The sequence below is a fragment of the Hoplias malabaricus genome, chromosome 17, assembly GCF_029633855.1.
Source record: "Hoplias malabaricus isolate fHopMal1 chromosome 17, fHopMal1.hap1, whole genome shotgun sequence".
Lineage (NCBI taxonomy): Eukaryota > Metazoa > Chordata > Actinopteri > Characiformes > Erythrinidae > Hoplias > Hoplias malabaricus.
Window position 1 is genome coordinate 31,145,312 of NC_089816.1, and position 12,359 is coordinate 31,157,670.

Genomic DNA, 12,359 nt, shown 5'->3' on the forward strand with positions numbered 1-12,359 from the left:
GACCTACCTTGTGTTTTTGGTTTTTGGGAGGAAACGTAAAAAAAGAAAACACTCAGACACCACTCTTTTCAGACAAGTGCCCAGCTCTCGATCTTGGTCTTGTCAATGTATCAATATAATTCTAAATGGGACTGTTTCTCACTATGTAGGAATACACTCAAGACAGAGTACCAGTCCCTCAGGGCAGCATGAACTACAAATGAGTACATATTCATTTTTCACATTCTTCTTTTAATGTTTATGTTTTAAATAATTATACAACTGTTTATTGATTTGACTCAGTATGTCTTGGCCCTGGTCCCAGTTTTACATCAGCACATATAAGGGATTATGGTTTGTCAAATTTGTTACCACTGAAACTGAATTTTAGATATCAGTACATTTCCACAACATGCACGACGACTCTACTTTGCAAAAAGACCAGTATATCCTAAAAAAAAATGTTGGTTTACAAAGCTTTATAGTGTACGTTTTCCCAAAACGAATTGCAAAAAAAAAAAAAAAGTATCCAGCTGTCTATTTCCGTGCAATAAACAATGTAAGAACATTATATCTTATTCTCGCTTTAGTCCATTAGCTGGCCTCACTAGGTGAACCCAAGTACAGCTCTCTCCAGTCTGGCGAGTGTTTATTTGTGAATCAATGAATCATTGAATCAGAATTTTTTGAAGAATCGGTTCAGGTAACTGAATCGATCTGAACCGTTGCTAGTTCTTTTGCGCGTGCCCGAAGCGCGCGATTCCACAACCTATCAAATAACGCGCAAACATGAGCGAAACCGGTTCGCGACGTCTTGAGTATTTACATATTTTGTCATACAAAGCTGGTGTCTTAAGTTAATTTACGATTTTGAAAACAGAAAAATATGAGCACAATGAAGAACTCTATTTAACACCACTATTTCTAAGAATACTTATGACGATGATATTAATGACTGTTGTTGGACTCCAGTTGCTAAAATACCAGATTAAAACCTAGGCCTACCAAAGAGGAAAACTGTTAGAAACAAATTAGTGCAAAAAATATTCTAATTCTTCTTCTTTCCCTATCAAATATTTTTGACTACCAAAGACCTGGCCAAAGAAGTAGCACAGGGTTTTAAATAAAGCATTTAAGCCATTGCAAATGATATTCCTCCAATTCCTCCTCCTCCTTCATGAGGTTCAACCTAGGGCAGCCTGTCAGGGATAAGTACTTACATATAACAAACCGTAAGGGCACATGACCGAAAATCAATTTCTTAAATTCTTTAAGACTATAAGAGCTTTGCAGTAAATGTTTGGTCATATTTAAATAAGTAATTTCATAATAAAATGGCAGACTCAAATTGTGACACACAAGCAAGATGTATTCACTCATAAATTTTTTAATATGTACAGGCCACATTGTACAACTGAAACTTACTATTAAAGTCCATTGAAATTTACAGTGTGACAAAAGAAATAGCTGACATAAAATTAGAAAAACCAAAAACAATAACAATCCAGAATTTTGAAACTAGCAAAGTACACACTATGACCAACAACAATTTCGTTCTGTGTAAAACTGAGCAGAAGAAAGGAGAAATAAAATAGAATGCCAAATAAATACTGTACAATATAAAGTACTGCATGATACAAACCCTGCCTGCAGGCCAGTAACATTATTGACAGATTCTGAATTTTGCAGAGAGTTTTTAAAATAATGTGGAACAGAGTAGTGTTACACAGCTATTCAAGGCTTGGTTAGTGCAGTATTTCTGTGGTTGGAAAAAAACTGAAAAACAGCACCATAATAAGTGAAGGTGTGAGTGTATAAATACATGCACGTCAGACATTACGTTAAAGCTGCAGTAAGGTTATGCTGCAAATGGAATTCCATGACATTCTGGATAAATGTATATCGTATTTAGATCTTGTAATTGCTGTTCCTGGAGACGCTCTACTCTGAAAGGTGAGAATCTTCCAGAAGTGGGTTACAAAAACCAATGCATTGTAAACGGTTTTAATGAAGGTGTTTTGAAAGCTAGGTAGAAATTAAGTTAGTGCAAGCAAGTTGACACTGGGAAATAATAAATCTGCACCTCACTGGAGAACTTAATTCAAACACAATTAGCACAAGTCAGAATGCCACAAATTGCCCTGAATTATTTGAAAATTTGCCCTTCCAAACGTAAATAAAAGCCTGTTTTCAAGTCCTTACGTACAATAAATATAAAAAGTTGTCTGTTACAAAAATCACATGAGCCCTGAGTGTTAAACATTGTACCTCAAGATCGAACTGTGAAGTTGGTTTGGTTTGACATGGAATGTACCACATCAAGATACGTCTGGAAGCCTGGGGCAAAAGTGTTTTATTGCCTGAAGAAGATACCGCTTTCAGTTTCCTGAAAATATTTGTGAAAAATATTCTAACCTGAACTAACCATAGACATCACTGTGAAGTATTGATACTGTAATAATGAGTATGGGAAGACTGTGTCCTGTATCAAAAGTTAAACCTGAATTCAGACCAAAAATAAAGCAAAAAACAACACTTTGTTTTGCTGCCGGTGCTGGTGACATTTTCAGGGCTGACTGTAGAACCCTGTGGGACACCACAATCAAAGAGTATGAACTTGAAATTTGAAATCAAAATGTTATTTGGCATTTAGAAGGGACCAAATCCTTAGGCTCTGGTCTGACAATTACCTGAGGTTGTTCAGACTAAACAGAACCAGAGCAAAGTCAAAATACACACACACACACACACACATAGCCTACTGTTACATGAAGCTATAATTTCAATCAAAAGTCATACACATTGTTGGTACAGCTGCAGAACATCTCTCTACGTGGATTAGAAAAATAAATACTCTTTGAATTCTTTATAAAAGCACGAGGATTAGCCAAATACAAAATCAACAAAAGTCATCCCATCACTATTTTCTTAAAGAAAAAAAAAAAAATCTTATTTTACAATATTCAGCACCAATTTTGACAGTGTTTTAATTAAATCCTGATTGATGAGGCAGCAAATATTATATGGTGTTTGTGGCAAATAAGCATTGCTGCGGAAAAAGAAATCCCAAAAAATTATAATGAAAACAAGTATAAAAACAGTTGACGTGGTCAGTTTAGCAGCAATGTTAACACTCCTGACAATGAGATAACTGTTCAGTGATAGGGCAAAGTAAGAGCTTACATAAAGCCAGCTGTACTGGGTCTCAAAATGCCTGTGTATTGGAACCATACAGTCTCTTAGTTATAAAGAAAAGAATGTTTCTATCCATTCTTTAAAGATTGAAATATTAACAATGTTTATGAAAAGTGGACAAACCCATAAATGATGGTATCCTTATTGTGTTGCAATGTGTCAAAAAAATGCTGCTCTTTTGGACAAAAAAATAAAAAATAATAAAAAAAACCAAACAAACCATATATCTCATTAAAATAAATGTTCACTCATCTATAATAAATACAAAATTAACGCAATATAAAGAGAACAAAACAATGAAACAAGCACCAAAAAAATGTAAATATTGGAATAAATTAAGAGGAAATCTTCATATTTAACTCCCCATGTGTAGATTCCACTGTACATGACAATTGATAATCCTTACAACATGCACTCTGACCACCAGGGGGCGCCTTCAGACTGTTCACAGATTCCATGCATAAAAACACAAAAAATGTGATTACACCTGAAATACACGTGTAAAAAGCAAACAAAAATGTGTTTCTTTACGTTAACACCTCTAAAAAAATTGAGAACGTGATGCTCTGATTGAGCCCCCAACTCCTGCCCCTGCTGAGGACAAAGAGCCAGGTGATTTCTGAAGCAGTCATAACCACTGAGGAAGAGAAGTGAGGAAGATGAGGGGGTTCTTTCCTCCACACTGAGACTGTCCTTGCACACACAGCATGTGTACACAATTCCAGCGCCACTTCGAAATTAATTCATCGCTTGTGCGTTTTTTTTATTTTTAAGTGGTATATTTTTACACAGTCTTTGAAAGCGAGAGGCAGGTGTGTATGTGGCACAACGGATGCAAGTGAACTTTATGGCGCTGCCTCTTATAGGAAAGATAGCAAGAAACCTTGCTCCTGTAGAACACTGGTAATGATGTTCATAAAAAGAAACATTTCAAATTTAGCTGTCCTGTGTCTCTGGAACACATTTAGTAACACATCAGATTCTGGACAATTGAAGCTTGTATGTATCATCCACTCTGTGTTTGACAAAATGAAGTGGACTTATTCTCCGCTCCCAATTAAACAGCTGTACGTGAGCCACTCATGTTTCTGATGTGCCTCTGAAGGACTGAGTGTGTGAATCTGTGCTCTTTAAATACCCTGTCTCCTAACAAATAGAAAAAGGTTTGCCCATGCGCAAGCTGACAATGCTGCCACCTCTTAATTATTATACAAAAAATGGTTTATGTCTGTTCAGCTTGAGAATCTTCCCCAGTCTTTGTTTCGCTGTGGCCATGCCTTTCTTAGGACGTTTTCCTGAGGGGTTAAAAAAAAAAAAAAAAAGGTTAAACAAGTAACAAAGCTGAACTGCCACCTCACCAGACAGATGTCTATACATTTATTACAGTTTCTGTACTGAAAAAAAAAGATTTATGCACTGTAAACCTGAATACGTTAGCAGAACTCAAAAACATTAAGGCAATCTGTTGCCATAACATTTTTAAGATCATAAACTCAAATAGACAGTCACACAGCTTCAGGGACCTGGAGGTTGTGGGTTCGATTCCAGCTCCGGGTGACTGTCTGTGAAGAGTTTGGTGTGTTCTCTCTGTGTCTGCGTGGGTTTCCTCCGGCTGACTGTCTGTGAGGAGTGTGGTGTGTTGTCCCTGTGTCCGCGTGGGTTTCCTCCGGGTGACTGTCTGTGAGGAGTTTGGTGTGTTCTCTCTGTGTCTGCGTGGGTTTCCTCCGGGTGACTGGCTGTGAGGAGTGTGGTGTGTTCTCCTTGTGTCTGTGTGGGTTTCCTCCGGGTGACTGTCTGTGAGGAGTGTTGTGGGTTCTCTCTGTGTCCGCGTGGGTTTCCTCCGGGTGACTGGCTGTGAGGAGTGTGGTGTGTTCTCCTTGTGTCTGCGTGGGTTTCCTCCGGGTGACTGTCTGTGAGGAGTGTGGTGTGTTCTCTCTGTGTCCGCGTGGGTTTCCTCCGGGTGACTGTCTGTGAGGAGTTTGGTGTGTTCTCTCTGTGTCTGCGTGGGTTTCCTCCGGGTGACTGTCTGTGAAGAGTTTGGTGTGTTCTCTCTGTGTCTGCGTGGGTTTCATCCGGGTGACTGTCTGTGAGGAGTGTGGTGTGTTGTCCCTGTGTCCGCGTGGGCTTCCTCCGGGTGACTGTCTGTGAGGAGTTTGGTGTGTTCTCTCTGTGTCTGCGTGGGTTTCATCCGGGTGACTGTCTGTGAGGAGTGTGGTGTGTTGTCCCTGTGTCCGCGTGGGCTTCCTCCGGGTGACTGTCTGTGAAGAGTTTGGTGTGTTCTCTCTGTGTCTGCGTGGGTTTCCTCCGGCTGACTGTCTGTGAGGAGTGTGGTGTGTTGTCCCTGTGTCCGCGTGGGTTTCCTCCGGGTGACTGTCTGTGAGGAGTTTGGTGTGTTCTCTCTGTGTCTGCGTGGGTTTCCTCCGGGTGACTGGCTGTGAGGAGTGTGGTGTGTTCTCCTTGTGTCTGTGTGGGTTTCCTCCGGGTGACTGTCTGTGAGGAGTGTTGTGGGTTCTCTCTGTGTCCGCGTGGGTTTCCTCCGGGTGACTGGCTGTGAGGAGTGTGGTGTGTTCTCCTTGTGTCTGCGTGGGTTTCCTCCGGGTGACTGTCTGTGAGGAGTGTGGTGTGTTCTCTCTGTGTCCGCGTGGGTTTCCTCCGGGTGACTGTCTGTGAGGAGTTTGGTGTGTTCTCTCTGTGTCTGCGTGGGTTTCCTCCGGGTGACTGTCTGTGAAGAGTTTGGTGTGTTCTCTCTGTGTCTGCGTGGGTTTCATCCGGGTGACTGTCTGTGAGGAGTGTGGTGTGTTGTCCCTGTGTCCGCGTGGGCTTCCTCCGGGTGACTGTCTGTGAGGAGTTTGGTGTGTTCTCTCTGTGTCTGCGTGGGTTTCCTCCGGGTGATTGTGAGGCGTTTGGTGTGTTCTCTCTGTGTCTGCGTGGGTTTACTCCGGGTGATTGTGAGGCGTTTGGTGTGTTCTCTCTGTGTCTGCGTGGGTTTACTCCGGGTGACTGTAGGTGAGGAGTGTGGTGTGTTCTCTTTGTGTCTGCATGGGTTTCCTCTGGGTGACTGTCTGTGAGGAGTGTGGTGTGTTCTCCTTGTGTCTGCGTGGGTTTCCTCCGGGTGACTGTCTGTGAGGAGTGTGGTGTGTTGTCCCTGTGTCTGCGTGGGTTTCCTCCGGGTGACTGTCTGTGAGGAGTGTGGTGTGTTGTCCCTGTGTCCGCGTGGGTTTCCTCCGGGTGACTGTCTGTGAGGAGTGTGGTGTGTTGTCCCTGTGTCCGCGTGGGTTTCCTCCGGGTGACTGTCTGTGAGGAGTGTGGTGTGTTCTCCCTGTGTCTGCATGGGTTTCCTCCGGGTGCTCCGGTTTCCTCCCACAGTCCAAAAACACACGCTGGTAGGTGGATTGGAGACTCAAAAGTGTCAGTAGGTGTCAGTGAATGTGTGTGTGAGTGTGTGTTGCCCTGTGAAGGACTGGCGCCCCCTCCAGGGTGTATTCCTGCCTTGTGCCCAATGATTCCAGACAGACTCTGGACCCACGTGACCCTGAATGTCAGAAGTACGCATAAACTTTTACTTTAAGTGTCTACAACTTCATTAAATGCTTAATACAACTCAAAAAATACCATTAAGTACTATTAATGAATTTAGCCATAAATTCATTCATTGTCTGTAACACTCACACCTATGGACACTCCTGCACAGCCTGTCCACCTACCAACGTGTGTTTCTGCATCGTGGGGGAACACACCAAACTCCTCAGGGCAGTGACCCGATGCGGGTCTCGAACCCCCAAGCCCAGGACTCTGGATCTATGTGATAGTGATTCTGCCAGTTACGCCACCACTCCTCGCTCTGAAATAAACATGAACCTCTACAAATTCACTAAAAGCAGTGAAGCCCAGACCATCCACTATCATGGTTGAAAATTGTGGATGGAAACTTTTTGCAATTTTTCACTCGAACTGAATCGAACGTAAAACATACCTTGATGATGATTATGTCCTTATTTCATTTAAAAACGATTCTTTCAAAGTTACAACACTTCTTCAGTGAGGAATTGAAGAAAAGTCCTAGCCCTGTACCTTTGGTGGCCTGGTTGCTGATGGGTGGAGGGTTATGCGTGGGCCGTTTGGAGGGGTGCAGTGGTGGGGAGAGGGAGGTCTCGCAGTACTGATAGCCTGATGATGGACTGTTCACATGCCCTGGAGAGTGATTGTGGTTGCCCCATGCTTCACTGCTGCTGCAGCTGCCCTGGCTGTCCATGAGGCTCTGATTCTCTCTGCACTGTTGCTTCCGTACCCGATGCTCTTCCTGCTCCACTCAAACACAAAAATACAGCATTAAGTACGACCCCCTCAGAAATGTCGAGTTTTGGAGAAAAACCGAATGGCAGACAATCTGGTTGTGTTCAGTTGCAAGATCCTGGAATTACCTGGCTGCTGATTGTGGAGTTGCTGTCGGAATCAGGATTCTCTTCTCCAGAAACAGGCTCCTTCCCATCTAGGAAAAATAAAAGTGATTAAAGCACATGTATAGATTTCACCATCAAAGTGCATGCATTTATAACTTCATGGCTAGATTACTGCAATGCGCTTCTGGCACACGTCCTAGTGCTTAGTCCTTCAAGCATAAACATAAACAGAAAAACTTTCCAACCAGACCCTTACTGTAGTCAGGGGAAGGATGGGTGGTGCAAGACCACCAGGACTCCTGGGAGTTAGCACCCTCCTCTGAGGAGTGAGGGTACAGCAGCCCTGCCATAGATAGCATGCCCTGAATAGCATCCTCTTCTGTACTTGGTGAAATAGAAGGGTCTCTGCACAAATACAGAAGATTAAATTGCATTAAAATGGAAAAGCTCTCTCAAGTCTATCATCACACTTTGAATTCTAATAACTGTCATATAATCACCTGTGACCATACAAGGGGAAAATCTCTTCTGACCTATTAAGAGGTTTGTCCTGATGTCGCTCACTGATGTGGCTGGAATCTGCTGTGCTTCCAGTGGTGCACTTGGCCATATTCTTCAAAAAGTCATTCTTCTTCCTCACCACATCCTCATACTCTTCCTCTTCCTCTTTTGCTGAGCTCTCAGAGTCTTCAGACGACAGTAGTTGCCTTTTCTGTGGAGCACAGACAGATTATTCTACTACTCGCCCTAATGAGAGTATTAGCACAGAGTAGTACATATAACCTACAGAGTTCTTCTTAACCAAATCTTTAAAAAAACAGGGATGATTTCACAAAATCAGGCTGTATTCAGTTTACAAGGTCACATAAGCCAAATATGTCCATTAAAAAAAGATGAAGGACATTCCTATTGGACCATTTTAACTTATGGGCAAACACACATTCAAAAGTGAGGGTGTGTGTCTGTGTGTGTGTGTGTTGGGTGGGGGGGGGGGGGGGGTGGTGTCAATTAAATAAAAACCTCTCAATCTGCCATACAAGCCACCTGAAACCCTATATTTCTGAACTCAAAACACCAGCTATAAGATATATATTCTGATTTGGGGGAAAAGGTTTACAATTATATGAAGCTTCATATTGCTTTTCTATTCTCATGTAACAACAGAGAAGATATGTGGTTCTATAAGCATAGTATAGATGTGATGACTATCGTAACTTACCCGTTTAGCACAACGTCCCTTAGCATCAGAATCAGATGATGCGTCTGAATCGCCATTCCTGAGATCTGAGCTATCGTGTTTACAAAGCTCTGAAAACAAAAAGATACAGATCCCCACATTAGACCCACACTAAAGCCCAGCACATCTCAGAAAGCTAACATAGTTTAAGGGTTTACATTATACCCATTCACTGTTCTTACTAGTATTACTCAATATTAAAAAGCAGTTATCACTATGGTAAAGGGTCTCCACCACAGCACATCAATAACCAACTTTTCAACAGCAACTTACTTCTAAATGCAGTGGGTTCCTCTTGACCTGTTGTACATCTGTCTTTCTCCTGTGCTTCATGCTTCACCTCCACCTTCACCTTCACCTTGTACCTCTTCTGCTCACTAATGTCTTCTTTCTCTGGGCTGTTCTTTTCTTGGATACGCCACCTCTCATCTCTGCAAGGACACCACACACTCGTGAAGGACCTTTCATACAAACGAGGTGTAGATTATGAAACCATTAAGCACTTAATGCTACGTTCATTCTAACTGTCTAATGCAGATTAGGAGTCAGTAAAGAAAGTTTCGGAAAACAATGTCTGATAAATATCTTTAAAACAACGCTGGTTTCAGAACAGTGGAGCTGCAGGTATTCAGTGATTTTGATGCTAATAAGCTCAGTAGCAAAGTTGACAGAGACAATCTGTTTAGTTGGATGTGTCACATTTGCATCCCGCTCCGGGTGACTGTCTGTGAGGAGTGTGGTGTGTTCTCCCTGTGTCTGCGTGGGTTTCCTCCGGGTGCTCCGGTTTCCTCCCACAGTCCAAAAACACACGTTGGTAGGTGGATTGGCGACTCCAAAGTGTCCGTAGGTGTGAGTGTGTGAGTGAATGTGTGTGTGTGTGTTGCCCTGTGAGGGACTGGCGCCCCCTCCAGGGTGTATTCCCGCCTTGCGCCCAGTGATTCCAGGTAGGATCTGGACCCACCGCGACCCTGAACTGGATAAGGGTTACAGAGAATGAATGAATGAATAAATGAATGAACGAACGAACGAACGAACATTTGCATCTTTTCTAGATAAACAAGATATGATATATTTTTGAATGGCTTTCCTTCGGTGGCTTTCCATTGTAGCAAGTGCAGGTGTGTGCCTGCCACATGGGGGCTGTCTTGAGTACAAAAAATACACGGGATACATAAGGACAAACACCACTTTGATCTGACCTGGAAAATCAAACCACAACCTAGCACCCTCTCACTGCGTTAACATTATTGGTATAAGTCAAGCTAGTGAGTCTTAAAATACAGATTGGTTTCCTTTGTGTGTGTGTGTGTTTAATGAAATTGTTTATTCTTTAAATATGTTAAGATTTTTGATTACATCACCATGCACAAGTGGGTAGGGAAAACAATATTAACCCGTTATATCATATTTTCCCTCCTCCTCCCATCAACCAAAGAGACTTTGTTTCAGCTAAGATACACATCACAGTATGGAAGCAAATGCTATCATTTCTGATTTATGGTGAACCAATATGATTTGCAGATTGGGAACTTTTTCGTACTTGATGATGCGGCCATTGCACAGCACTAGATGCAGGTGGTTGTCCAGACTTCTCTCAGCAGCTGCGGCTGAAGCTGTAGACACCTTATTGAACTTCACCTTGAGGCTGAAGGACGAGTCCTGAGCGGAAGAAGAGATAGTTACACAATTACAGAGCACCAAACATCAGTGTATTGCTACATTTATATGTAATTTTCTCCTTTTTAGTTATTTGTTTGAATACCTGCATAATTTCAGTTATTGTTGAAAAGTACCTCATCAAAAGGGTCCATCTCCAGTCTCTTTAGAACCTCCTGAGTGTGCTGTTCAAAGATGTCTAGGTTGGAAGGAGCCTTAGGAGTCTGGGAATGATGATGATGATGATGATGTTGATGTCGGAGACGCCTGCAGTTCCTGCGGGACTGGAGCCCTCTCTCATGTGATGACCTCAACGATGGACATGATAAGCTTCCCTGAGTTTTCATTGGCTTGCTTGTGCCACTCCCACTTTGCTCTTCCTATAGGATGTTACAGAAAAGTTTGCTAAATGCTTGTCTAGGAAATACATACAGTAATAGCACAAATCTTTAAGCTGTGTTATCTGCTCAAATAAGTAATTTGGCTAAAATGGCTTTGTCATTCCTTGTCTTTCCTATATTAATGACATGGTGATAGTGAAACTGAGTCATGTCAGTGTGCACCTCTGTATGTCTTTCATGGGAAAAACATAATTAAATGGCAAAATATGTAAAATTATGGTGAAAATAAGCTAACTATATTAAAAACATAAGAACAGATTTCATTGAGATACAATATGGAGTAGTACTCCCCCTCTAAATAATTTTTTAATCCTGTTATTTTCCAGTGAGGACATACAGAGGTGCACACTGACATGATTCCCTTCTTTAACTATGAAACAAATCCTTATATACATTGGGATATGGATGATGGGCACTGGGTGCAAGGCAGAAAGACACCCTGGATGGTGACACACATTCACACCTACGAACAATTTAGAGTTGCCAATCCACCTGAAAAAGTGTTTTTTTTTTCTTTTGGACCATGGGAGGAACCTGGATAACCCGGAGGAAACCAATGCGGACACTGGGAGAACACACCAAACTTGAACCCACAACCTCCAGGTCCCTGGAGCTGTGTGACTGCGACACTACCTGCTGCACCACCGTGTCGCCTTACTGTGCAGATGTCTCAAATCAAATTAGTCAAATCAGCTTAAGCTGTTGATCCACGACTTCTTGTTGTTGGCAAGGGATGGAAAGCTGGCTATGATCTAAACATCTAAATGAATGTAAGCAACATCTTTTGCCAGCTACCTTCCTTTTGTGGACTTGAGAAGTCAGACACAGAGCATAATTAAAAGCAAATATCTAGTGTGTAGTGTGTTGGCCATCTAAATACTGACCTTTCTGATAATTGTGTAGATATTTAGGCAATTATGCATTAACCGGACCACGTTCTTTTCCTTTGTGTATGTTGACAATATCCACATTAACTGCATGCACCCGTTCTGTCAGTGGAGTTTATTCACCAGCTGTCTCTCTGAGTTTTTAATTTTTCTCAAGTTTATTAGGGTGAGTTTCTACCAGATACTCTTACAGTCTGAATTGGACTCATTGAGGCCTTGCTAATTAGCTGAGGAGTTAACCCAAATGAGTTAAACAAGAGAGTGCCTACACTCTGAGTGCGGACTGGAGACTAGTTTTATTGACATGATTTCTACATTCTGACTCCAGAAAGATACCTCTAAGAAGCGGATTTCCTTGGTGAGCTCCTTAATGAGATGGTTGGGTCTGATATGATCAGGGACCTCGCTGGCTGGCTCTGTGACCTGGACAGGAAGAGGACACAAGAGAAGACAATGACTGGTCTGTTGTTGCTCTGCCCATGTAGAATCAGGTATCAATCCTGTCCTGCTGCCATTCATTACTGGAACCGTTTCAGGGAACTTCAGCAATTAACTCAGTGGAGCAAACAGATGGAGCCAATAAGAATTATTCAGGTTTTTCAGG

At 42.3% G+C, this 12,359-nt stretch overlaps 1 protein-coding gene across 4 annotated transcripts in view; it reads right to left on the reverse strand.

Annotated features, from left to right (window-relative positions):
* Positions 1-1,360: 1,360 nt before the first annotated feature.
* kdm7ab (lysine (K)-specific demethylase 7Ab) overlaps positions 1,361-12,359 on the reverse strand; it is a 34,695-nt gene continuing 23,696 nt past the window's right edge. Inside the window, exons 11-20 of one of the 4 annotated variants that reach the window (XM_066649679.1) lie at positions 12,092-12,178; positions 10,605-10,847; positions 10,352-10,470; positions 9,085-9,242; positions 8,794-8,882; positions 8,108-8,286; positions 7,831-7,979; positions 7,596-7,663; positions 7,246-7,474; positions 1,361-4,469 (exon numbers count right to left, since the gene is read on the reverse strand). In XM_066649679.1, the coding sequence (XP_066505776.1) occupies positions 4,381-4,469; positions 7,246-7,474; positions 7,596-7,663; positions 7,831-7,979; positions 8,108-8,286; positions 8,794-8,882; positions 9,085-9,242; positions 10,352-10,470; positions 10,605-10,847; positions 12,092-12,178 (1,410 nt within the window). In that variant the 3' untranslated portion in view covers positions 1,361-4,380. Of the gene's footprint in view, positions 4,470-7,245; positions 7,475-7,595; positions 7,664-7,830; positions 7,980-8,074; positions 8,287-8,793; positions 8,883-9,084; positions 9,273-10,351; positions 10,471-10,604; positions 10,848-12,091; positions 12,179-12,359 lie in introns of all 4 variants that reach the window. The other 3 variants (XM_066649677.1, XM_066649678.1, XM_066649676.1) reach the window with 3 other exon arrangements.